Here is a 23,805-nt window from a genome sequence, read left to right on the forward strand (position 1 = left end):
GAGCCCCGTCCCCCCCACGCTGCGGGGCTGAGCCCAGGACGGGACCCCCCCCTTCATTCACCCCGCACCCCAACAGCCCCGCTCCCCCCCGCGCAGCAGCGGCGGCCGAACAACGAAAGCGAAGGAGCCGCTTCCTCCCGGCGGAGATTCTGCAGCCGCGGGAGCCGCCGCCGGCTCCATCCAGCCGCTGTTTTTGTTAAAGCAAGAAATCGCGTTTCCTTGTTTACTCCTGTTTTGCCACCAAACTCACGACGTCCCCCCCGAGCCTACACGAGTAAATACAACAGGGAAAACGCTTTTTTCCCCCCTCGAAGCAAGCAGCCCAGCCCCCAGCGTGCGGGGAAACACGTTTCTGGGCCGGTCAGTGCGGGGGAACCAGGGGGAACCCTGGCTGTTTACTTTCCAGGAGCACAGCAGCCAGACCTGTTTGTACCCGGTGCAGAGCTGGGCTCCTCCTGCAAAGGAACGAGCCCCTGGGGAAGAGAAAACCCACTCACAAGGACACCCCGAGCCCCACAAAGGTGCACCCGTCACTGCACGCACCCAACAGCCCTGGGACATGAAGGTCCCTGTACCTGCTGCAGCCACACCAGCTCCCCCAGCACCGAGAAACCAGCCCTGTGGCAGCTCTTCGTTAGTGGGTAATTAGTGGGCTCAGCTGCTGGAGAGCTGCCCAGCCCAGCTGGGGGAGCCAGCAGCCCCTGTTGGGGTGCAGGGGATCCCCAAGTTCTGCTCCCCACCCCCGAGGGAGGGATCTCGCCCCATCCTTCAGCTTCTCCTCAGTGCGAGCCCGGCCACAGCGGGACCAAGGGCCCATTTCCCCCGTGCAGGGACCAGAGCTGGCACAAGGATGTTTGTCCCAAGAGAGGGGAAGGTGTCCGGTCCAGACACTGGCAAAGCAGTCTCTGTGAGATCAAGGATTTATTTACACATCAAGGAAAACTCTTGCCCAGAGTCATGAGAGGAGGAAAACGCAAACAAACCCAGAGGACCAAGCCATTTGCCTCCTGAACAAAACCGCTGGCGCTGCCCAGTGCCCCTGCCCGCCTCGAAGGGCGGCCTGACGCCTTCTCTCCTTCTCCGCAAGGAGGAACCGATGGCGTGATCTTTGTTTTACAGTTATCCGCGCCACAGAAAACACAACCTGAAAATAAAACCCGTCTTCCCGAGGAGATCCCCGCGCACGGGAGGTCACAGCGCAGCCCTCGCTCTGCCGCGGGGGAAAGGTCCGAGCGGCGGCACGTCTAGTACTCGTCCAGGGTGTCCGCCCGCGGGACGCAGAGGCCCCGCTCCTTCAGCGCCTGCACCTTGAGCTTCTCCGACTCCTGCTTGGCCTGCTGCTCCACGCGCTGCTCCTCCAGGATCTCCTCGATGGACACTTGCTGCAGAGGCGTGTCGCTCTCCTTCTCCAGGTCCTGCAAGAGGAACAGCCGCTCAGCCCCTGGGCAGCAGCCCGCGCAGCTCCGCTCGTGGGACGCTCCAGCATCTGCGGGGCAGCTCGGCCTGGAGGGACAAAGAGCCAGCGGGGACGGCAGCGACCGTATTTCACAGCAGACAGACACACGGACACGCAGCTGCGGTGAGAGAGCAGGCAGAGCGAGTGCCTACTTACTATTTCCCCCAGCAGAACGACGTTCTCGCCTCTCACAACAAAGATGCCTCGAGGGATGTCCCCATACTTCTTGCCCACGTGGATGCGCTCCACCGTCTGGTGCAACACCAAGTTTGCTGCAGTGATCGAGAGACAGAGAGAAAATAATCCATGTTTTGCTACATTTTCTAGCTGTGAAGAACATTGCATCCCACCCAGGCAGAAAACCCACAGCAGCGATGGCTCAAAAAGAGATGTCAGAGCACCAGTGCTGGATGTAACCGGGGGAAAGAACAGCTGGTTCTGGGAGAAATCTCCATGAAACACCAATTCCAGTGGACACACAGGTGGGGGTTTAAGCCACAACGCAAACACACTCCAAAAACACAACCTGCAACCACATCACTTTACGCACTACGAAACTGATTTAAAACTCGTGTTGATTTCAGCTAAGAAAATGCACGGGACCGGCACACGGCGGGGTCGCTGCTGCAGGCAGTTGGTGCGGCTGAGCGGGGTCCACGAAACAGGGAACTCCCCCCAAATCCGAACTCCCCCCAAATCCAAACCCTCGTTACCATTGCAGCTCCGTTCGGGACGGGAGCTGCTCCGGTAAGCGCGGCCCCTACAGACACGGGAACACTCCCCGGCTCATGCAAACGGCCCCGCCGGGCTCCGCTCCTCCTCCCGCAGCCCCGCACTCGGTGGCACCGGACTGCATCCAAATCCCGGCCTGACCCCCCCGGTGCGGACCTACCGAACTGGTCGATGCTGCGCAGGTACCCGATGAGCGTCCGGCCGTCCCGCAGCAGGACCAGGTGCTTCTCTGCGGGACAGGGAGCGCGGGGGGTCAGCCACGGCCGCCCCCCACCCTCCCCACGCACCGCGGGGACACCGGAGATGGCCGGTTAACCGGCCCCGGGGAGCGCGGACGCCCCACGCGTGACCGGTGCGCACAGGGGGGGCAGCTCCCCTGCGAAAGGAGGGGTCCGACCGCCCCACGGGGAGCAGGACCCGCAGACAACGGGAGGTCCAACCCCCCCGGAGAGCAGCACCGCCGGGGACCGGCCGCCCGGCGGGGCCGGGGCCCCCGGGGCTCCCGGCGCGGGCAGGGCCCGGCCCGGCCGCGCGCTGCACTCACTGTCGATGTCCTGGATGAGACTGGCCGTGCCGGGCATGTAGTTCATGGTGCCGCCGCGCCGCCCCCAGCGGAAGCGCCGCCATGCGCCGGAGCCGCCGCCGCCCCGGAACCGCCCCGCTGCCGGGTGGGCCCCACATTGGCCCGCCCTTTTAAGACGTGCCGGCCGTGCGCGCGGGGCGGACGCTGATTGGTCGGCGGCGGCGAGGCGCGGCCGCCGATTGGCGGTGGCGCCGGGCAGCGGCCATTGGCGGCAGGGCGGGGCGGGGCGGGGCGGGGCGGCGGCCATGGAGCCCCGCGGCCGCGCCGCCGAGCCGGGCCCGTGCCCCCCCGGGTCCTCCCGCCCGCCGGCGGCCGCGCAGGTAACGGCGGGGGCGGCGGGGACCGGGCGGGCGGCGGGGATGCGGCCGCTCCGATCCCGGCCGTTGAGCCGAACCACCGGGGCTGCAGCCCACCCCGTGCCCGGGGCGGGGGCAGGCGCGGGTCCGTCCCCCCGGCTGCACCGGGCAGCGCTGCGCGGCCGGTAGCGGCTCCCCCAGAACACCCCCGGGACGGCGGCACCGAGCCGGGACGCGCCGCCCGGATCCTTCAACCGATCCCTGACCTTCCCCACGGCCCATTGGGGTGCTTTTCTCAGCTCGGTTGCCAAAAGGAGCCGTTTTGCATGAAAAATCCGCTCCCCCCGCTTTCCCCGGGGTTTGGGCGGATGTTAACGGGAGAAAAACACATCAAACGGCGAACGCGGTGAAGTTTTACCTTCGTGTCGAGTTCAAGGTGACATTTCCAGGGCGGGGATTTTAACGGGGAGCTCCCCGCGGAAACGGCGCCGTCCCCGGTCGCTGCCGCTTTGTGCTGCGGTTTGTTTGAATCCTATGGGATGTGTAGGTCTGTCCGGTCCTTCCATAAACCCCGGCGCGCGGGTGATACGATCACCCGTGGAACAGCTCACCTGCGAAAAAATGCTTTGCCCAAAGCTACGGGGAGTCATCCCGGAACCCAGACGCTTAATTATCCCTGCTACAGGCGGATGGAAACGTTCGGTATACACCAATTGTTTGGATGCTCTCAGATAAATTCTCACAGACGGACGTACAGGCGTTGCACACACAAGCTCTCGGATCCCAGGGCCGCAGCGCGACCTGGGGCTGGGTGACCCCAGCACCCCGGGGCCCAGAACCGAGCGGGGAAATGCGCTTTGCCCGGAGTGTTTCTCTTTTCATCCCCCAGTCAGTGACTAAACTGACTTGGTTGAACCTCCCAAGAGCCTCTTGCTGCGAGGAATTGTATGTGTATTTCTGAGCAAGGCTTAGCTAAGCGAAGCATGGTTAAGCTTGGTGTATCCCCTCCTCTTCCCGCCCTCCAGACAAATCTGGAATGCTCCGCCGGTGTCCCCGAGCCTGCGGCGAGGGCGCTGGGACCAGCCCATGGGCAGTCAGTGGTGACAGAAAGCCACGTTAGAGCAGAAAAACCTAAAACTGGGGCAAATCGGCCCAGGGACAAAGGAACCCCTTAGTTAGACACTGCGGGAAGGGCCGGTCCTGTCCCCGGGCTGCTGCTGGGTGGACCAGAGCCCCCTGCCCCGTGTCCCATCCCTGTGTCCCATGTCCCATCCCCTCTGCCCCATGTCCCATCCCTGTGTCCCATGTCCCATCCCCTCTGCCCCATGTCCCATCCCTGTGTCCCATGTCCCATCCCCTCTGCCCCGTGTCCCATCCCTGTGTCCCATCCCCTCTGCCCCGTCTCCTGTCCCTGTGTCCCATGTCCCATCCCCTCTGCCCCGTGTCCCATCCCCTCTGCCCCGTGTCCCATCCCCTCTGCCCCGTGTCCCATCCCTGTGTCCCATCCCCTCTGCCCCGTGTCCCATCCCTGTGTCACATCCCCTCTGCCCCATGTCCCATCCCCTCTGTCCTGTGTCCCGTCACCTCTCCTCTGCTCTTCCGTAGGCGATGGATTCTCCCTACATGAACGGAGCCTACGGCCCCCCGTACCCCCCGGTTCCCGGCGCTGCCTCCCACTATGCCGGGCTGCCGCAGACACGGGGGTACTACTGCTCCGGGCCCCCGCGCACCCCCTACCCCGGGGACTCGGCGGGGATGTACCGGCCCCCGTCGCCCGCTCCCCCCTGGAACTACGTCCCGCCGGACGGCGCCGCCGACGGCTCCTCGCTGCGGAGGCAGCAGGTTCCCGGCTACTCCCCCCCGCAGGTAGGAGGCCGGGCAGCGGCCACAGCCACGGCCACAGCGGCCATGGCGCTTCCCGGGGCACAAGAAGTGGTTTTGTGGGGCCCCAGCAGAGGGAGCACCCCCAGTGTGTCCTCCAGGCGATCCATGGCTCCGTGTGGCTGCTGTGCCTTGCACAGCTTGTACTTTTTATTCCTATAAATATTTTATTCTTATATTTATTATTATGGTTTTTATTCTTATGAAAACTGATGGTCACCCTGTTCTCCAGAGACTCCAAGCCTGTGGGTCAGGAAAGCAGGAACTGGGCAGCAAGGGTGATGCTGTGGCCGTTCCCAGGGCTGTCTGGAGGGAACGGTGCTTGGGGTGACTCCGGGGGTAATGCCTGTCCCCCCCTTTTCTTGCAGACCCCGGGAATGCCCATCCCGCAGTATCCGTACGGAGACAACCCGGGGGTCACGCTGCAGGGGCCGCAGCTGCGAGCCCCGGAGGACACGTGGGGCCTCCCCAGCGTCTATGGGGTGCGTTACGCCTGGCCCGCGGCCCCCGGGCACGGGAACCCCTTCAGCTCCGACCCGCACCCGCCCTGGGCCGGCAGCGCAGCCCCTGCCCGCCCCCCGGCCTGGGACACAAAGGTACAACCCACGCTTCTGCAGCGCCTTCCCTGCTGCCACCCGACGTGTATTGTTGTTATTATCATTATTATTATTATTATTATTATTATTATTATTATTACTACTACTATAGATGATAGAGCTTTCCTCCAAGCCTGGCTCCGCTGGGGATGCCCCTTTGTCCAGGCACAGTCAGTTTAGGTAGCAGCAGCCCCTGGGGTGCCAGCGCGCGGGGCCGTGATGTGCTGTGACATCACGGTGTGTGACGGTCTCAGAAATGCCGCCCGGATCCCCGGTGGCACCGCGCCGAGCCGCTCTGCCCCCCATCGCGGGCACGCACACCTCAGGGCAGCGACCGCGTCACCCGCACCCGATCCCATCCTGCTTTGGCTGCCTTTCGAGAGCAAGATTAAACCCGGCTTTAAGGGAGGTGCACTTAAAGATTTGTCTTTTTTCTGTCTGACTGCAGGATGCAGGTTACGACCAAGCCGAGCAGAGCGCAGACCAACACAGCTACTATTCTGATGTCAACCACCAGCACTCGGGGACAATGAATGAGCACAGGGCGCAGCCCCCGAGCCCCAAGGTGCAGTACAGCGCCCGGCCCCAGATGTACGACGCTGCGCGGCGGAAACCGCGGGCTGGGAGCCGGGAGGCTGCTTTGAAACCCGCTGACCAGCCCTCTGCAAATCCTGCGGCCGCCCAGCCGGAGATCCAGAGGATCCTCCACGTGATGGGGGCGGCCGAGCGGCTGGAGCAGGAGGTGGATGAGTTTGTAGGGAAAAAGACAGATAAATCCTACCGGCTTCTGGAGGAGATGCTGACCAAGCTGCTGCTGGAGCTGGACTCCGTGGAGACCGGGGGCCAGGACAGTGTCCGGCAGGCCAGGAAAGAGTCCGTCCACAGAATTCAGTCCATACTGGAACAACTGGAGAGAAAGGGATTGTGAAATCACATCAGCCACAACACACAGCCCCTTGTCGCGGTTCCAAAGAGTTCTAGCTCTGTTAAATCAGCTCTTTCTGCTCCGCACTATTGACAATGGAATAGCAATAAGCCCCGAGTTAAAAAAACAAAGCCACAAGAAAAGCCCCAAACAAAACAGAAGCCCAGCCCCAACAAAGAACTCGGCCATGGACAAATGAAGGGAGGTCTGAAGCAGCAGACTGAGTCGTTCGTTTGTTCCAGGCTCTGGGAGAGCAGCAGCACCGCAGGTACGCACGGGTGGCGTCGCTGGGGATCCGCGTCCCGGCACCAGCAGGAGGAAAATCACTGTACAAAGTGCCCCAAAGGAGCCGCGGTGTGCAGGCGGCTCCGCAGCCGCGGCAGCTCCGCAAACAGCCGCCACGTTGGCCACGCGTGGTCACAGCCCCGCAGCGTGCGGCCACGAGCCCAGAGCCCGCCCGTCGCCGCCTGCAGCTTCAGCTTCAGCTTCTCGCCGTGAAACTCGCGTCGTCCTGGGCGTTTGTCGGGTTGTAGCGCGCCCGAGTAGCTACACCCGAGTGCTGCGGAACGGGACCAGGTCGGTGCAAACCGGTGTCGCGTCGTCTGCTCCTCCTGCCGTGAAGAGCCGGTCCCCAGTGTCCCCCGGCGAGTCGCGGTTCTGCCGCTGGAAGGACACGAGCAGAGGAGCGATGTCCGGGCAGAGCGGCCCGGAACGGCCCCACGCTGGAAACACTTCCCAGCTCACTTGGACGAAAATCCGCTTTCTAATCGTAACAGTGCGAGTTGTGTGTTCCGTGCGGCCGCGCTGGCGGCGCCGGGTGACGCGGGGACGGGTCGGCTCAGCCGCTGTGCGCCGGCCGGTGACAGCGCGCGATGTGAATCATCGCTCTGTGTGACCACATAATAAACCCTCACAACTTTTAAATGTTATTTTGTAATTAGGGCATCTGGCAGTCTCTTTTCTTTAAAAAAGAGGTTCTGGGCAGGGTGTGTGTTCGGCCCATAACCCATGGCCGGACAGGCTGTCTCGGCAGGAAAACGCAGCGCGTCACCTCCGGGAATGCTGGTCTGGGGGTGTCCCAGGGGTCGGTGTCCCGTGGGGACCATTTCCACACAACCGGCCTCGGTACCAGCGGCTCTTTAAACCCAGAGGATGAAGAGCAGCACCGTGGTGCCTCCGCACTCCTTTTGTTTTATCTTATGGTTGGAAGTCCTGTTAAATGCTGCCTCTAATGCCCCGAGATCTTTCCCGAGACACTGCTGCGGGTTCACTGGATTAGCCTGGTACAGTAATAACTTTATTTAGGTTTTTTTGAATGGGAACATGGGCAAGAAAACCATCACCGGCTCTGCAGAAATGTGTAGTGCAGGGCAGAGCCCAGCCCTCGTGCTGCGGGGTTCTAGCACACTCAGTTCCAGATTTACAGAGTCCTGTTCTGATCCTTCAGCATTCCCCGCAAGGTTTGGCTGTGAAGGGGATGGAAAAGCAGAGCAGGGATATAAGTACCCAAAGAGACCTTAGTTGTCACGTTCTAGAAAAGTCAAGAGCGATGAATCTCACACTGGGGCTGTAGGCAGCACTGGTGACACCTGTGGCCGCCCTGCCCGGTTCCGCAGCCGCTCCGGGTTCCAGCCCACGTCCCGGCCACGTCTCACCCGCTTGTGCTCTGTAGGGACTCACCAAAGAGCGCATTTCTTCCTCCGTTCCCACATTCGCTTTTTTCCATTTGGTCGGTACAGCTGTTGAAACAAAGGTCTGGGTTCCCTTTGCGCAGGATTTGGCCAAAGTCTGACATCTGTTGCTGCAAGAGACGGCGCAAGTCACGCTTTGGCAGAGCAAGCAGGACTGTTCGGCCCCAGTGGGTGTGTATGGGCTGCACCCGTGGGGGCGGACAGGCCCTGTCACGGGTCTGCCCTGCTTTGCCGAATCAGCCCTTCATTTGCTTCAGTGGAGTCGCATCAGGAACAAACCCGCATTGTTTGTCGCATCCTGTTTGCTCCGCGGCTCGTTTCCCTCGCGGTGAGGAGGCCGGAGCCGCGCAGGAGCCGCTGGCGCTGGGTGCGGCGCGGGTTCGAGGACGCCCCGTGCGCTCCGCCGCCTGGGACAAAGGTTTCCCACTGCGGAGACGTGGTGAGAGCGATATCGTTATCTGTCCATCAGAAACAGCGAGCGTGTGCATGTGGCACACGAGCCAGGCAAAGTCTGGGAGGAAGGAGATGGGCTTCTCCTTCGGTGCCGAATCTGCCAAGGAAGCGCATTCCTTTGCAGGATTCCAGAGCTGAAGCCTCCGCGCGGGCAGGACGTGGAGAGGGTTCTGTAAACCTACGGTTAACGCGCATGGGAGAACACAAAAAGCGGGCTGGGACGGCGGGTTCTGGTTCAGCGGGCTGGTTGCTCGACCGGCTCTGTGAGAGGACGTGGCTGCGGTGACGCCGCTGCATCCCCGGGGCAGACGGGGGGTTTGTGCCTTTACCCCCAAAGCTGAGCCCGGGGTGGGGTCTGGGCATCCCTTCCACATCTACAGACACCTCGCGCTGACGGACCCGCGGCTGCGCCCGTCACCTCCCATCTGCGCGGCAGGAGCAAAGGGGGGCACGGCTGGGCCGGGCTGTGCAGCCGCGGCAGCCGCGGCGCGGGGCTGAGCCTGCGCGGCCGCGCTTCCCCCGCTCGCTGTGCGCGGTTTCAGCTCCCGGCCGCTCGGCCTCCCCAGCCGGTAACCGCGGTGAGCGCTGGGATGAGAATTCCTGGCAACCGGTTTATCTGACAGCATCCACCCACATTACAAAACCCCAAATTAGAAAGCGCGCCTCTGGATTTATCGCAGGGCTCATCTCTACAGAAACCAAACTCTCATTCCGGGGTTTCCTGTCGCTCCGACAAGCAGCACCCGCTGCCACAGGAGGGTTTCTCAACCTCCGCTGAGGCGACAGGGGCACAGGAGGACTGAAAAACAAACATTAGGTCAGTGCCTCGTGGTTTCTGCTGCAGAACGGCCTGTGCTCAAGTGTTTGCCCGTGTCACACGTGGGGAGCAACCAGCACAAAGGCGTGTGCTTCCCGGCGATGCCGCGTCAGCACCGCGCAGCCCTGCCTGCCCATGCCCATCCTAGGGGCACAGCAACCGGCTGAGGCCAGGACTTGGGCTGGAGAGTCCTAATTAGCGCTGGCATCGCCTGCCCGCAGTGGCATCTGGGCATGGGCCCCCTTGGGCTGCACGGCCCTCCTGGGGGCTGCAGGCAGCAGCTCTGTGCGGCGGGCAGCGGGCAGGGCTGCCGGCAGGGCTTGCAGGCAGGGCTTTGTGCACCAGCGGCTGCAGGCAGGGCTGCAGGCAGCAGTTGCAGGCAGCAGTTGCAGGCAGCAGTTGCAGCAGTCACAGGCAGGCTGCAGGCAGCAGTTGCAGGCAGGCTGCAGGCAGGGGTTTGTGCACCAGGGGCTGCAGGCAGGGCTGCAGGCAGGTTGCAGGCAGCAGTCGCAGCAGTCGCAGCAGTCGCAGGCAGGTTGCAGGCAGCAGTTGCAGGCAGCAGTTGCGGCAGTTGCAGGCAGGTTGCAGGCAGCAGTTGCAGGCAGGCTGCAGGCAGCAGTTGCAGCAGTCGCAGGCAGGTTGCAGGCAGCAGTTGCAGCAGTTGCAGGCAGGTTGCAGGCAGCAGTTGCAGGCAGCATTCGCAGGCAGGCTGCAGGCAGGCTGCAGGCAGGGCGGCGGGCAGGGCTCCGCTCCGTCCGCGCCCGCCCCCACGCGTGACGGCAGCGGGCCGGGCAGCGCCGCCCCGGGCTGGGCGGTCTCCGGGGCCTGCGCTGCCGCCGGAGCAGCCGCCTCAGTCGCGGGGGCAGCAGCGGGGCTGGGGGGGTCACAGCCGCGGCCACGCGTGTGCGCGACGGGCGGCGGGGGCGCCCGGCCCCCCGGGAGCGCGTTTTGCGTTTGAGCCGGAATCGGCGTTTCCGAGGCCGGTTCGATCCCGCGGTCCCTGCGGCACCATGGCTGCGCGGGAGCCGCCGCCGCCCCCCCCGGCCCCCGCCGAGCCCGACGCCGCCGGCAGATACGAGGCGGTGGCTCCGCACTGGTTCTACCGCAAGGTCACGGACACCCGGGAGCGCTGGGTCCCCTTCAGCGCGCAGGACTCGGAGCGGCTGGAAGAGGCGCACGGCTCAGGTAGGGAGAGACCCCCCGGAGCCGCGGAGAGACCCCGGCACCCCCTCCGGCACCGCCGCCCCGCGGCTCCTGCCGCTGCTATTTTTAAACTGCCCTTTGGTTCTAAATACCTCTTCTCTGCTCTTAAAATCGCTGCGAGGGACCGGCTGGTGGGGCGAGGGGGCAGCATCAGGTGTGCGCTCGGGGCAGCGCTGGCTGCGCGTCCGAGGAAATTCCCCGGGCACGTCCGCGGCTGCCGCCTCGGATGCAGGATTTTCCTTTGGGAACGTTAAACTGACTTCTCTTAGCGATGCCCCTGCTCCTGGAGCTGTAAACACATGAATAACTAAGCCGTCCTGATGCATTGAATGGTCTGACCTCATTCATTTGATATACGCTCTAAATTATATATAATCATACCGCATCTAGTGTGGGTGGGAGGGCAGAAATTCCACTGGGGAGATTTCCGCCGTGTGGACACGATGGGTTGCGCTCTGCTCCGAGCGGCACCACGCGCGATGAGGCCCTTTGGCTGCCGAAAAGCGCCCGTCCCTGCAGCCCGCGGCCAGGATGGCGCCGAGATCGCCGCTGCCGCCGGGCTCGCCCGCCGCCCTCGCCCCGGACCCGGCACGTGCTCCGCCAGCAAACCCCAAAGGCAGCTGAATTAGCAGAATGTGAAGCCTGTCCTGGGATCTATGCGGAATTCTCCCTGTTAGAGGGGAGCGGCTCAGCGACCCGGGGACGCGCACCTCCACCGTTACACAATGCCCTTCCCCATGCCACAAATTCACATTGTACCATCTAAGTGAGGCAGGAAGAGTCCATGTAAGCCTGAACTAGAGGGGAAGGTAGTTGTAGCTTGCCTTCATCTTACCTTCTGCCTCTGGGGGAGTTTGACTTGGGGCATCGATCCTGGGACGCCCGCGACGCTGTTCTCTGTGCTCGGGTACGGAGAGCATTGGTGTCCACATGCTCCTGTGTGCTGCCTGCAGAAGATGCTCATATCTCATGTCATCCCTCGGTCTGGTGTGGCGCATGGCTCTCTGCCTTTCTGGTCCTCCCGCGATTAATCCCAGGCCTTGTTTCCCGCAGGGAGAGACGACGAGGACCTGGTTGTCCCGACGTCGGGGGGCAGGTACGACGTGCACCTGAAGAAGCGGCAGCGCGTGGCCGTGTACTGGGACGAGGAGGTGTCTGAAGTGCGCCGCTGCACCTGGTTTTACAAGGGAGACAAGGACAATAAGTATATTCCCTACTCGGAGACCTTCAGCGAAGAGCTGGAGGTAAAGACGCTTTTCCTGGCAGCGTCCAGCTTGGCTTTGCATTGTCCAATACTGGCCCCAATGTCCCAAAATCCATACGGGGCAACTGCCACCAGAGTCGCGCCTGAGGACATGAACTCGAAAGAGGCTTTGGCATGGTGTTTTTGCAGCTGATTACCGTAACTCTCAGCACTGGCACCGTTTCCCTGCCAGGCTGCCGGAGCTGGGCGGCCGCCCCGTCCCCTGCCCCGTGCTCGGTGCCCGCTGCCCTGTGCTCGCCCTTGGCCTTGCTGCAGCAGCCTGGCTTGGTTCCTCCTCCCCTGTCTGCTCCAGCTTCAGTTTGACTCTCATGACAATCACCCTCAGTAGTTTCACCAAAAGACACCATTCTTTAGCAGGCGATACGCAGCTGACCCCGCTGCTCCCCCAGCCCGACCCGACTGATTCCTCTGCCTCTTGCGCAAAGGGTGTTGATAAGATACCATGAAGTGGGTGGGAGTGTCCCGGGTGGCTGAGCGTTCAGGGCTGACTCACGGAGCGTGTTCTGTCCTCAGGAGGCGTACATGGTCGCTGTGACCCTGGATGAGTGGAAGAAGAAACTGGAGTCCCCCAGCAGGGAGATCATCATCCTGCACAACCCGAAGGTGAGGAGGGCCGGTGTGCTGCCCAGCGGGGACACCCCGCCGTCCTCGCGAGGTCCTGGCTTTACGCTGTTCCTTTTGACCACGGCTGCTGAGACACCAGCCCTGTCCAACCGCGTCCCCCGCGCCGAGCGGAGGGCGATGCCGCAGACTCTGCCTCTCACCTCGCGCTGGTTCTCGGCGCGTCCGCTCCCCCGTGTCCCGGCCGGTCGCGCGGGGTTTCTCCTCTCCCGCCCAGCAGCGGGTGACGGGCTCTCTCGTCCACAGCTCATGGTGCACTACCACCCCGCGGCCGCCTCCGACGACTGGGGCTCGACGCCCACGGAACAGGGTCGGCCTCGGACGGTGAAGAGAGGGGTGGAGAACATTGCTGCTGAGATCCCCAACGGTGAGCTCGCTGTCCCGCCCGCAGCTGCCGGGGCTGTGTTCCAACCTCTCTTCTCAAATAAGACCAACAGAAGCTTTCATGATCCTTTAAATGAAGGGCACATCTAAACATGTTGTGCCGGAAGGAAGCGAGTGGTTTTCAGAAACCTCCGCAGCGGCAGAGTGCCCGCGGTGTAAATGAAGGTGCATGTGGGGAGCAGGCGTGAGCTCCAGCTCCCGCACCAGAGCACAGCCCGAAATCACCCCCGAGGTCTTGGCGGGGTGTCCGTGAAGCAGGAGTCTCCTTCCCTGGCATGGACACAGGTTCATCACTTCCTGACACGCCGGTGACTTTCTGGGGCACGTGCCTTTGCTGTCCCTAAGCTGTGTCAGCTCCGTCCCCGCCCAGCTGTCCCAGCGCTCCCAGTCAGGCCCCGGGACTCGTCCCCGTGCTGAGGACAGGCAGCTACTCCCGTCTAACCCCTTCATTTTCCCTGCACACCCCCGGGAAAGTACACACGCACACTGGTGCGTGGGCAGCGTGACGGCACGAGCCGTAACTCCACCCGGGCGCGGGGGCTGGCGGAGCAGGACGGGCACCGGGTGCTGGGGCTGGCGGAGCAGGATGCTGGGGGCTGGCGGAGAAGGACGGGCACAGGGCGCCGGGGGCTGGCGGAGCAGGATGGGCACCGGGCGCCGGGGGCTGGTGGAGCAGGACGGGCACCGGGCGCGTGGGCTCGCACAGCAGGACGGGCACCGGGTGCTGGGGCTGGCGCAGCAGGACAGGCACCGGGCGCCGGCGCGGACCCCCTGCAGTCACACCCGCTCTGAACTCTTCTTCCTCCCAGGGGAGCCGCTGCAGATCGATCACCTGGTGTTCGTGGTGCATGGGATCGGCCCGGCCTGCGACATTCGGTTCAGGAGCATCGTGCAGTGCGGTAGGTGCGGAGCGCGGCCGGGACGCTCCCTCCGCCCGCTGCCGGTAGTGGAGCCATAAACCCCCGTCTGCGTGGGCGATGGGACAACGGGAGCCGCTCCAGCCCCGGCGCTCGCGCCCTTTCTACCACATGCATCTTCACAACACATTTCTACCTTTTTAACTCCTAAAAGTCCCTTTCTTATCCCGACCGCTGCGTTAGAGCCCTGCCCTGCAGAAAGGGCAGCAAAATCCCCTCAACACACATGTGAGGACACAGAGCCCTCCCCTGATCTCGTAGTTAAAGATTCAACGTCTTAGGGTAGCAGCAGCAGCAGCTTAAAGACCCTGGTGGGATTTCCCCGGTAATGATCTTTCCTTTGATCCCATTAGGGCCGTGCTCGGCGGGGCTGCCCTGCGGCTCTGCCTGACGGGCGCTGCTCTCTTGCAGTGAACGACTTCAGGACCGTGTCGCTGGGGATGCTGCAGGCGCATTTCAGGAGGGCGCAGGAGCAGCAGCAGATCGGGCGCGTGGAGTTCCTGCCCGTCAACTGGCACAGCTCCCTGCACTCCACCGGCGTGGACGTGTGAGTGTCCCCAGCGCCGCCTCCTGCGTGTTCTGGCGGCCCCGCATGCAGAGGTGCTGTGGGTGCGGGGCAGACGGGGTCCCGGGGCACCCCCGTGCCAGGCCCGTCCCTGCTGTCCTTTTGCAGCCCGCTTTGCAGGTCCCTGCTCCGATCAGCGTCTGCCTTGCCCTGGCTGGATCGGGAGGGACCCTGTGCCACCCCACGGGGGTAGAAGCCTCTGGAAACCGAATACCTGGTTTCTGCACCCAAAAGCTGCTCAGCAGAGCCTGGGGATGGGCCGAGCAGGCTGGGCTGCTGGGGAGGCAGCCACGCTCCTCACCCCTGCTGCAGCATCAGAGCACAGGCTGTGTCCCACCGCGAGCCGCGGCTCTGGTGGCAGCGCTTTGTCCTCTGTGGCGCTGCAACCCTCCTCTGAACGCGTGTTCTGCTGCAGAAAGGCACTGGGGTTCACTACGGTCCCTTCTGTCCTCTCGCCCCCCGCAGGGACCTGGAGCGGATCACCCTGCCCAGCATCAACCGCCTGCGTCACTTCATCAACGACACCATCCTGGACGTTTTCTTCTACAACAGCTCCACCTATTGCCAAACCATCGTGGACACGGTGGCGTCCGAGATGAACCGCCTGTACCAGCTGTTCCTGCAGAGGAACCCGCTCTTCACCGGGGGGGTCTCCATCGCGGGGCACAGCCTGGGTGAGGGTCCCCCCGCCGGCCCCGGGGCGCGGGGGCGCTGGGCTCTTGTCCCCAAAGGATGCGGCGTTGGGGCTTTTCCCCGGGGAGACACTGATGGGCTGTTCCTGCGCCGGGTTTCTAGGGTCGCTCATCCTGTTCGATCTGCTGACGAACCAGAAGGCCGGGCCCGAGCAGGACGAGCGCGGCCGAGGGGTACGTGCTCCCGCGGCACAGGGGGCACAGACCCCAGAATACACGGGAGAAAATCGGTGAGCGAAAAGCTTGATCCCTGCCGGCTCTGTTCACAGGGGTCCAGGACAACCCCGAGCAGCGGGGGTGCGGAGGAGGTGAAGGAAATCCTGCAGAAGCTGGAGCTGTCCGAATACTGCGACGTGTTTGAGAAGGAGAGGATGGACACGCAGGCGCTGGTGAGGGGCTCTGTCTGTCCTGGGCTGGCTCTGCTGGGCTGGCTCTGCTGGGCTGGCTCTGCTGGGCTGGCTCTCCTGGGCTGGCTCTGCTGGGCTGGCTCTCCTGGGCTGGCTCTGCTGGGCTGGCTCTGCTGGGCTGGCTCTCCTGGGCTGGCTCTGCTGGGCTGGCTCTCCTGGGCTGGCTCTCCTGGGCTGGCTCGCGTTTCCTCTTCGCTTTGCTTCCCAGTCCTTCCACCCCCTGCGCGTCTTCCTGGGACCGAGTCCCTCGCACATGGAGCAGAGTCACAGAGAACAGAAGCGCCTCGCTGGGCACACACCTCTTGCTCCGGTACTAAACACTGCGGTGCTTATTTTCCAGTTCTTGTGCACGGAGCGAAACCTCAAAGAAATGGGAATTCCCTTAGGACCAAGAATGAAGATACTTCATTACATCAGCTCCAAGGCGGAGATGCAGGTTTGTGTTCATGGCGGTCACATCCCATCGCTCTCAGACGAGGACGCTGAGCACCTCAGAGCTGCTGCTGTCCGTGGGGGTCACCGCGCTGGGGGACACGTCACCCCCGGCCTGCAGGGGTGGTGGCGGAGCAGGAGGGCTCGTTAACCGTGGTGGAGACCCTATCAGGCACACCAGCGAGAGAGGCTGGAGCGGGACGGGCTGCCGCGGTTCGGCAGGACGGGGTGCGGGCAGTTTGCCGCAGTTTGGCAGGATGGGGGTGGGCTGTGCCGCCATGGGCGGGTAGGGGGTGGCACCGCGGGCGGGTGGGCTGTGGCACCGCGGGCGGGTGGGCCGTGCCGCTGTCCCGCACCCCCCAGCGGGATCGCTGCTGTGTCCCCACAGGACCAGCACGCAGCGGCTCCCGGGGCCGTGTCCCCGTCACAGCGCGACCCAGACGGCACGGGCGACGGCAGAGATTGCCAGTACCGCGACGTTGGCCTGGGACAGGTAATGGCCGAGATCAGCTCTGTGCTCCAACCGCGGCAACCAGGCGCTGGTGGAGCCAGCGTGGAGTTTGCCTCGTGAAACAAAATCGCGTCTCCCTCCTTCCCTCCCAGGTCTCGGCCAACTACCCTCAGCTGAACTACAAGCCCACCATCTTCTTCGCTTTCGGGTCGCCCATCGGGATGTTCCTCACGGTGCGAGGGGTGAAGCGCATCGACCCCAACTACAGCCTGCCCACCTGCAAAGGCTTCTTCAACATCTTCCACCCGGTAGGGACCGGAGCCAGAGCCCCCTCCCCGCGGGGCACGAGCCCCGGCTCAGCGTCCCCCTCCCCGCGCAGTTCGACCCGGTGGCGTACAGGATCGAGCCCATGATTGTCCCGGACCTGGAGTTCGAGCCCATGCTGCTGCCGCACCACAAGGGCAGGAAGAGGATGCACCTGGGTAAGGGCGTGAGCAGCCCTGGACCCCCAGGGCAGCCCCATCCCCCAGGGCAGCCCCATCCCCCAGGGCAGCCCCTGTGCCCCCCAGGGCAGCCCCGTCCCCCCCAGGGCAGCCCCGTCCCCCCCCGGGCAGCCCCGTCCCCCCCCGGGCAGCCCCATCCCCCCCAGGGCAGCCCCATCCCCCAGGGCAGCCCTGTCCCCCCGGGGCAGCCCCTGTCCCCCCTGGGGCAGCATGTCCTCACCCCTGCGTTGCAGAGCTGAAGGAAGGGCTGACGCGCATGAGCGTGGACCTGAAGAACAACCTGCTGGGGTCCCTGCGGGTGGCCTGGCAGTCCTTCACGCGTGCGCCCCTGCCCGCCGTGGAGGCGCCCGCTGCCGACGCCGAAGCCGAGAGCGACGCCGGCGCCGAGAAGCAGCCAGGTGGGTGGGTGGCGCGTGTGCAGAGCCGGGGATGCACGAGGTGAAGCATCCTCCTTCTAACAGCTGTATCAGGATTGTTAATAGTTGGTCTTTCAGGTCATTTCCAACCGAAATGATTCTGTGAAGGGAGGGCACGGCGATGCTGCTGCATTTTCACGGCCGCGGTGGCCCTGGCTGAACCACATCGCTCTTGTTCACTCCCCCAGACACAAAGCCCGAGGAGCCCCCGGTGGCGAAGGAGGAGACCCCCCCGCCCATCAACGTGGGGCGGCTGAATGGGGGGAACCGCATCGACTACGTGCTGCAGGAGAAGCCCATCGAGAGCTTCAACGAGTACCTGTTTGCCCTGCAGGGGCATCTGTGCTATTGGTAAGAATCAAAAATCCCAGTTTGGCGTGAGCAGAACGCCGTCGATTTAAAGCCACGGTGATAAGAAAAGCTTAACTGAGTCACCGGAGCGCTCCTGTCCCAGCGCGGGGGGGGCAGGGCAGCAGCCCCGGGGACTCAGCCGGCGAGCGCGGCACCGACCCGCGGCCACCGCGCTGTCCTGGCACACGGAGCCACGTGTCCCCTCTCGTCCCCCAGGGAGTCGGAAGACACGGTTCTGCTGGTTCTGAAGGAGATCTACCAGACACAGGGCATCGCGCCGGACCAGCCCTTGCCAGGGAGCCAGTGACGCCCTCTGCGGCGCTGGGGGTGAGTCCCGGGACGCCTCGGGACACCTGGGCCGCGGGGGGAGCCACGTTCCTTACCCACAGCGTCTGACCCATCGGGGTTTAACTTGGTGCTCTCCTGCCCTCAAAGCCCGAGACTGTTAATTGCGAGGTACGGGGGGCCAGGTGGGTTTTGTCTGCCCCATGTTCTCCCATCGCTTTCTTAGATCCACTTCAACCGAGTACTCACCAGGACAGCCCGGATCTCTTCTCTGCCTTCCTCCCTCCTCGCTGCCGCGTCCCGCATGCTGCTTCCCCAGCACTCGCTGCTGCTGCCTGGAGATAAGGACCATTCTCCTCCATTTTTGCGTACGGGGGGTGGAAAACAACAACAAAAAAATCAATGGGAGGACATTTCTGCCGGAACACACACAGCATGTGCCCTGCGAGCCCCTGCGGCAACGCGTACGTTCAGCCCTCCACGTGTAAGTCACCAGCCGCTCCCCCAGCACCGCGGCAGAGCTGCTGGGATCCCCGGGCCGGGCTCTGCTCAGGTTCAGCGGGACCTGGAGGAACAAAAGCCTTAAACACGCCGGGAGCCCCAGATGGTGGCACCTCCCTGCGCAGACCCGGCACCGCGGTGCCGCGGGCGAAGCCCCAGGCACACCTGCTGGGCAGAACGTGTCCCCGCAGCCGCTGTCCCCTCCCCGTGGCAGCGCCCCTGCGTCCCTGCGCTGTGCCCGGTCAGACAGCTCCAGTCGGGTTTGTGCTGCGGGACGTCGAGCGGCTCCTCAGCATCGTCCCCAGCACAGCTCGGGCACCTCGCGCAGGACGTGGCTCCATGTGTGACCGTGTGACACGTTGCCGCAGACCCCCCGCGGCCAGGCTGGGGACAGTCCCACGTGCACCCCGCGGGCAGCCTGGCTGGTGGGGGCTGCGAGGACCTTGGACACTTGGGTTTGAAATACTCAACATCCAGCCAGTGACGCTGGAGGCCGGAGCCGGAGAGTCCGGACACCGTGTCCCGGTGACCCCAGCTCTGCCCCGAGGGGGACGGGGACACAGGACATCCTCCTGTGCCCAAACCACCTGGCCGAGGCTGGAGCCCCGCGCCAAGGGACCGGGAGGCGCGTCCCCGGCGCGCGAGGTCGCGGCAGCGCCAACCTTGGGAAGAGCCAGACGGCTTTCCCGAAACCCCGTGACTGTCGCCCCGCGGGGAGCGAGGGGCCTTTGTTCCGCAGCCTGCCTGTTTCTCCTCCATCCCACCACGGTATTTGCACTACGGGGAAGGTTTTGTTGCAGGTTCATCCCCGCGCCCGTCCCAGGGGAACCGGAGCTGGTTTTACCGACTGCAGGATCAGACCCGCTGCTCCTCCGCACCTGAGCTACCGGCTGCTCAGGTGTGTGCTGTGGGAGCAGGAGAAGGAACAAGTCTTAACGCGGGACACTCTCATGATCAGCTTTTGAAGTTAAGCACTTTGTAAAAAAAAGGAAGAGTTAAATACATTTTAAGTGTTATTTAATGTCTTTTCCAGTAAAAGCCAAAATAAATAAGTAGATGACTGTGGCGTGTGCGTGTTTGGGGGAGTGGAGGGGAAGGGGTTGAACCCTTCCCATTTCTAGGGGAGATAGAGCCATTTCTAGTGGCAGGGTCACCGGGGTCTATGTGGCCTGAACTGAAGCTGCCGGGTGACGTTTCCGTGGCTGCCCCCGGTGCCCGGAGCACACGCTGCGGGGACAGCGGCCCCGGGGCGCTGCCGGACACCCCGTTCTGCCGCTTGTCACCTCGGTGCAACCGCCTCAGAGCTGCAGGGCAAGCGGTACAAAACCAGCACCCACCCGAGACCCCTGGACACAGGGCAATGGCTTATCCAGCAATAAACCCGGCCTGTGAAATGAAGGCTCCGGTGCCACAGCTCCTTAGAAAAGTGAAACTCCTTTATTTGGCAAATTAGAAAAAATCAGAGCTAGCACAATAATACAAATTGCAATCACGTTACCTTCATCTTTCCTCTTAATCCGTGGTTACAGGCTGCAACATCGCACCTGTTACTCCAAATTAGCTCATCACTGATTGAAAAGATGGACTGAATCCTGGCCCAGGAGCAGGTCCTGCGCTCCGTTCCGCCGTTCGCTCCCTGGCAGGGAGCTCGGCCGGGTCCAAGGGCGGCGACTGGCGACACCGGAGCACCCAGCGGACACGCCGCGCTGTCCCGTTCCTCCCGCTGCTGCTCCAGGGCTGCACGCCCAGCGCCCCCTCGCTCCGCCCGCGCCGCTCGGTTGCGGAGCAGCAGCAGCGGGGCAGGGAACGGCTGCGCGGGGTCGGGGTCGTCCTCATTGAGCCCCCGCCCGCACAGCGGCCCCGAGCAGAGGAGGGGCCACCGTGCTAGATGTGCAGGGGAAAGCTGGTGGCCGTGGGCTTCTCCTGCTGGGATGTGGCCAGGAACGGCTGGTGGCACGTGGCCGCGGTCAGGGGAGGGTAATACTGCCGGTAGCACAGGTAGGCGAGCGCCAAGCCGATCCCTGAGCCAACCACCACATCTGCGGGCAAGAGCAGAGTTAACCCTCCGCTTCACCCCCACAGCCCTCGGCAGTGAACCCGCCGCCTTTCGGCTGCCCCGAGCCCAGCTGCGTCGGCCCCTTGGCTGTACAGCTGAGCTTGGCAGCTATTTCCAAAACAGAGAGAAAGGCATCGGCACCAGCAGAACAACCACAGCTGGAGGAGTAACCACCAGCCCCGAGCGGCCGTCCCCGGCTCCCAATTCCGGACCCTCCATGCCCAGAGCGTCCCCGAGCGGGTCCCCAGGCAGACCTGACCCACCTTGCCAGTGGTGTTTGTAGTCGCAGGTGCGGGACGCGGCGATGAGGGTGGCGAGGAAGAGCGGGAGGAGGAAGGCGCAGAGGCGCAGGGCCCTGCAGCCCCGGCTGGGCGCGAAGCAGCGCAGCTTCCCGGCCACGTAGAACGCGGAGAAGGCGAGACCAGCGAAGGCGACTGCAAGAGAAGCACATGGTGGCGTCAGAAACAGCTCCCGCTGCTCCCGGGAGCCGCAGGACGCGTTTGTCACCCCGTCGCTCTGTGGAGGGAAAGCTGAGCCCCCAGGCCGGCCAAGGAACGTGTGACAGCCGAAGCCGTGGGGTGCGTGGGAGCAAACGTGAGCTGCCCTGCGCACGGCTGCTGCTCCCGTGGGTCTGCTGGGGCTGCGGTGGGACGGGGACATGGGAACCTTACACGAAGCGTGTCCGCTGGGGAAGCTCTTGCGTCCCTCGGTCACCGTGCCGGGGTCGCCTGTGCACGCCAGCTCCGCGTTGGCTCGGCCGTCGGGGAAGCAGCAGTAGAAGAAGTCGGGGCGCGGCCTGGGGCACAGCACAAACGCCCCGCATGGCGCAGCCTGCGCTCGGCGCCGGAGCCCTCGACACCCTCCCAGCACAGGCCTGAATGAACCCACCCACCCCACGCCCGGAGACAGCAGGTCCCCGGCAGTGTTCTCATATTCATTTGGTTTTACAGCTAGAAAAAACGCATTTTGTGCAGGCTACGACCAACTCCAGCTCCTGCTGGTGCAGCTGCAGCATCACCCCCCCGCGCCGCCCCCGCACACCAGCCGGGTCCTCACCTCCCCACAACGAGCTTCAGGGCGTTGGTAAAAACCCCGTTGAGGGCGAGAGCCAGGCTGGCAGCTGGGAGAGAGCAGAGGGGTCACAGCGCCGTCCCGCCCGCCACGCGCAGCCCCGGCCACAACTGGCGCCCCAAGCGCTGGAGCCGCACAGCTCGGCTCGGGCGCCGCCAGCACGAGCAAAGGGCTGGTGTGCGGACCCCGGCCCGCGGCGGGTCCGGCTCACCCAGGCAGCCTTCCCGCGTGTCCTCTCGGCCGGCGCCCATCAGCACCCTCGCCAGGACGATGAGCAGCAGGGGCGACAGGAACGAGATGAGCTGCGGAAAGGAGAACGTGTCAGGTCTGCGCGAGGCAGCTGCGGGCGCTCCCAGCGGAACGCGGGACAGAGGGCACCCGCTCTCCTGCCCCCGCGCCCAGCGGCCGGCGCTGCCTCCGCCGAGGCGCGAGAAACCCAAACGCAGCAGGCAGGGCGCTCAAGAGCTCCCCTCGGCTCCTGTTCTTCCCACGCTCTACCCGGCGGGGGCACACGCCAGAGCCTTCCCTTCCAACGCCCCGCAATCCCCAGCCCTCGAGCAGCACCCGGGGCGCCCTCCCGCCCTGTCCCGGCGCTGCCGTGTGCGCAGGGATCAGCTCTGCCGCCGGTCAGCAGAAATCACAGGAATGGCTGACGCAGAGAAAAACGCTTATTCACACCATCTCGGGGACGTCGCCCCGGGACACCCGACGCCTTGGTCCGGCACACCTCAGGCTTTACGCCCCAAATCAAGGCTGAAACGAGGCTTTGACCCTGAACACTCAGCGCTTGCCCCTTGCAGAAAACCCCAAGCGCGGTTTGCTGGGCCAGCCTGGAGCCCCCGCGCTCGCCCGACAGCGCCAAGGGACGCAGCGCCCGCCCCTCGCTCCGCTCCCTCCTCAGATCCAACGCTTTCCTATTCGACCCTTTTCACTGGAGACTCGGGGAAAACATTTTCACTGTAAAATTATAATTTAACTTCACCAAAAATAGCAGCTTGCAAGCAAAACAGGGAGACCCGCGGTTCTGGTCATCCGAGTGAGAAACTGATGGTGAACCGTGAAAAGCCCTCACTAGTTTTTACAAACTTAGTTAAAACTCCAAAGACAAAACGACTGTCCGAGTTGCCTTATTTGCGACAGCAGATCGCGCTTCCAGTGGCACCGAGAACTGCAGGTGTTTATTTGCTGTTATTCTGCAGCTGGGCTGCCCTGCCGAGAAAGGCTGGAGCGGGGGCTCCTGCGGCCCCTCCAACCTGCCGTCCTGCGCAGTCTCTTCGCCGGTAGCTTCACAGCAATGGTTTATAATTAAAGAAAACCAACCAGGAAGTGAAAGAAACGGCTGAACTTACGAACATGGGCACGGTGGGCACGCGATCCGCTTCCACGTACGGGTTCCTGTACAGCCACATCTCCTCGGGCTGGATCAGCCGCTGGAACGGGGGCAGAACCTCCATCACCCTGCGGAAAGAACGAACAGAAACAGCAGATTTCGAGCAGACTGCACAGAAACACCAGAGAGCGAGACAGGAGCTCTGTCCCCTCCCAGCAAGGGAGGATGGGGAGGGGACACGGGGACAAAGGGCTGATGGCCCCGGGGTGTCCCTGGGGATTCGGGGGGGTCACTCACAGCAGCGCAGCCACGAGCAGGGTCCGAACCGCCAGCTCCGCCGCCAGCTCCGCCGTCCGGCCGCCAGCACGGCGCATGGTCACTGTCACCACCGGCACGCTGTCACCCCCCAACGCTCACACTGTCACCGCCCGCACGCTGTCACCCCCACAACGCTCACACTGTCACCGCCGGCACGCTGTCACCCCCCCCCCGCTCACACTGTCACCGCCCGCACGCTGTCACCCCCCAACGCTCACACTGTCACCGCCGGCACGCTGTCACCCCCCCAACGCTCACACTGTCACCCCCCCGCCCCCGCTCACACTGTCACCGCCGGCACGCTGTCACCCCCACAACGCTCACACTGTCACCCCCCCGCCCCCGCTCACACTGTCACCGCCGGCACGCTGTCACCCCCACAACGCTCACACTGTCACCCCCCCCCCCCGCTCACACTGTCACCGCCGGCACGCTGTCACCCCCACAACGCTCACACTGTCACCCCCCCCCCCCGCTCACACTGTCACCGCCGGCACGCTGTCACCCCCCGGCTCATTGTCGCCCCCCGGCTCATTGTCGCCCCGCCCGGCTCCTTGTCCCCGCCCCGCCCCGGTAGAGGCGGAGCGCGGCCCTCCCGCCCCCTCCCC

At 64.1% G+C, this 23,805-nt stretch overlaps 4 protein-coding genes across 8 annotated transcripts; 2 read left to right on the plus strand and 2 right to left on the minus strand.

Annotated features, from left to right (window-relative positions):
* Positions 1-902: 902 nt before the first annotated feature.
* Positions 903-2,865, minus strand: LSM1 (LSM1 homolog, mRNA degradation associated). The gene is made up of 4 exons (XM_082072466.1): positions 2,733-2,865; positions 2,349-2,417; positions 1,613-1,728; positions 903-1,415 (listed from the first exon to the last, which is right to left on the minus strand). The coding sequence occupies exons 1-4, from the start codon at positions 2,776-2,778 to the stop codon at positions 1,245-1,247; spliced, it is 402 nt and encodes a 133-aa protein (XP_081928592.1). The 5' UTR covers positions 2,779-2,865; the 3' UTR covers positions 903-1,244.
* A 131-nt stretch (positions 2,866-2,996) lies between these two features.
* On the plus strand, positions 2,997-7,398 carry BAG4 (BAG cochaperone 4). 3 transcript variants are annotated; one of them, XM_082072511.1, is made up of 4 exons: positions 2,997-3,091; positions 4,673-4,933; positions 5,317-5,544; positions 5,993-7,398. In XM_082072511.1, exons 1-4 carry the CDS (start codon positions 3,017-3,019, stop codon positions 6,470-6,472), a joined length of 1,044 nt encoding a protein of 347 aa, XP_081928637.1. In that variant the 5' UTR covers positions 2,997-3,016; the 3' UTR covers positions 6,473-7,398. The 3 variants fall into 3 exon arrangements, with proteins under 3 accessions (XP_081928637.1, XP_081928638.1, XP_081928639.1); XM_082072512.1 differs by lacking the exon at positions 2,997-3,091 and adding an exon at positions 3,132-3,489; XM_082072513.1 differs by lacking the exon at positions 2,997-3,091 and adding an exon at positions 3,365-3,503.
* A 2,822-nt stretch (positions 7,399-10,220) lies between these two features.
* DDHD2 (DDHD domain containing 2) lies at positions 10,221-19,477 on the plus strand. Its single transcript, XM_082072646.1, has 17 exons — positions 10,221-10,615; positions 11,687-11,877; positions 12,411-12,500; positions 12,765-12,885; positions 13,712-13,801; positions 14,231-14,366; positions 14,850-15,058; positions 15,180-15,250; positions 15,346-15,465; positions 15,824-15,919; positions 16,304-16,408; positions 16,519-16,674; positions 16,746-16,848; positions 17,103-17,267; positions 17,474-17,636; positions 17,853-17,961; positions 18,147-19,477. Exons 1-16 carry the CDS (start codon positions 10,441-10,443, stop codon positions 17,941-17,943), a joined length of 2,082 nt encoding a protein of 693 aa, XP_081928772.1. The 5' UTR covers positions 10,221-10,440; the 3' UTR covers positions 17,944-17,961; positions 18,147-19,477.
* Positions 19,478-19,840: 363 nt separating this feature from the next.
* On the minus strand, positions 19,841-23,710 carry PLPP5 (phospholipid phosphatase 5). 3 transcript variants are annotated; one of them, XM_082072678.1, is made up of 8 exons: positions 23,680-23,710; positions 23,177-23,258; positions 22,899-23,007; positions 21,761-21,851; positions 21,535-21,598; positions 21,150-21,274; positions 20,742-20,912; positions 19,841-20,461 (listed from the first exon to the last, which is right to left on the minus strand). In XM_082072678.1, coding segments are annotated over exons 1-8 (798 nt in total). In that variant the 5' UTR covers positions 23,681-23,710; the 3' UTR covers positions 19,841-20,306. The 3 variants fall into 3 exon arrangements, with proteins under 3 accessions (XP_081928804.1, XP_081928805.1, XP_081928803.1); XM_082072679.1 differs by lacking the exon at positions 23,680-23,710 and adding an exon at positions 23,596-23,610 and having other exon boundaries at positions 23,177-23,291; XM_082072677.1 differs by lacking the exon at positions 23,680-23,710 and adding an exon at positions 23,339-23,350.
* Between the last annotated feature and the right edge of the window lie 95 nt (positions 23,711-23,805).

Source organism: Streptopelia decaocto (genome assembly GCF_964273445.1).
Source record: "Streptopelia decaocto genome assembly, chromosome: 25".
NCBI lineage: Eukaryota > Metazoa > Chordata > Aves > Columbiformes > Columbidae > Streptopelia > Streptopelia decaocto.

What these genes read in the sequence shown, in the direction of transcription:
- BAG4 (XM_082072511.1), top strand. Translation starts at nt 3,017, where the DNA reads ATGGAGCCCCGCGGCCGCGCCGCCGAGCCGGGCCCGTGCCCCCCCGGG. An exon ending in GCCCGCCGGCGGCCGCGCAG is followed by an intron (nt 3,092 to 4,672) that starts GTAACGGCGGGG and finishes GCTCTTCCGTAG; the next exon opens with GCGATGGATTCTCCCTACAT. An exon ending in CCGGCTACTCCCCCCCGCAG is followed by an intron (nt 4,934 to 5,316) that starts GTAGGAGGCCGG and finishes CTTTTCTTGCAG; the next exon opens with ACCCCGGGAATGCCCATCCC.
- DDHD2 (XM_082072646.1), top strand. Translation starts at nt 10,441, where the DNA reads ATGGCTGCGCGGGAGCCGCCGCCGCCCCCCCCGGCCCCCGCCGAGCCC. An exon ending in AGGACGAGCGCGGCCGAGGG is followed by an intron (nt 15,251 to 15,345) that starts GTACGTGCTCCC and finishes CTCTGTTCACAG; the next exon opens with GGGTCCAGGACAACCCCGAG. An exon ending in GCGACGTTGGCCTGGGACAG is followed by an intron (nt 16,409 to 16,518) that starts GTAATGGCCGAG and finishes CTTCCCTCCCAG; the next exon opens with GTCTCGGCCAACTACCCTCA.
- LSM1 (XM_082072466.1), bottom strand. Translation starts at nt 2,778, where the DNA reads ATGAACTACATGCCCGGCACGGCCAGTCTCATCCAGGACATCGACA. An exon ending in TCTCATCCAGGACATCGACA is followed by an intron (nt 2,418 to 2,732) that starts GTGAGTGCAGCG and finishes CCTGTCCCGCAG; the next exon opens with AGAAGCACCTGGTCCTGCTG. An exon ending in TCGTTCTGCTGGGGGAAATA is followed by an intron (nt 1,416 to 1,612) that starts GTAAGTAGGCAC and finishes TTCCTCTTGCAG; the next exon opens with GACCTGGAGAAGGAGAGCGA.
- PLPP5 (XM_082072678.1), bottom strand. An exon ending in CACGCGGGAAGGCTGCCTGG is followed by an intron (nt 21,599 to 21,760) that starts GTGAGCCGGACC and finishes GCTCTCTCCCAG; the next exon opens with CTGCCAGCCTGGCTCTCGCC. An exon ending in CTGAAGCTCGTTGTGGGGAG is followed by an intron (nt 21,275 to 21,534) that starts GTGAGGACCCGG and finishes GCTGTGCCCCAG; the next exon opens with GCCGCGCCCCGACTTCTTCT.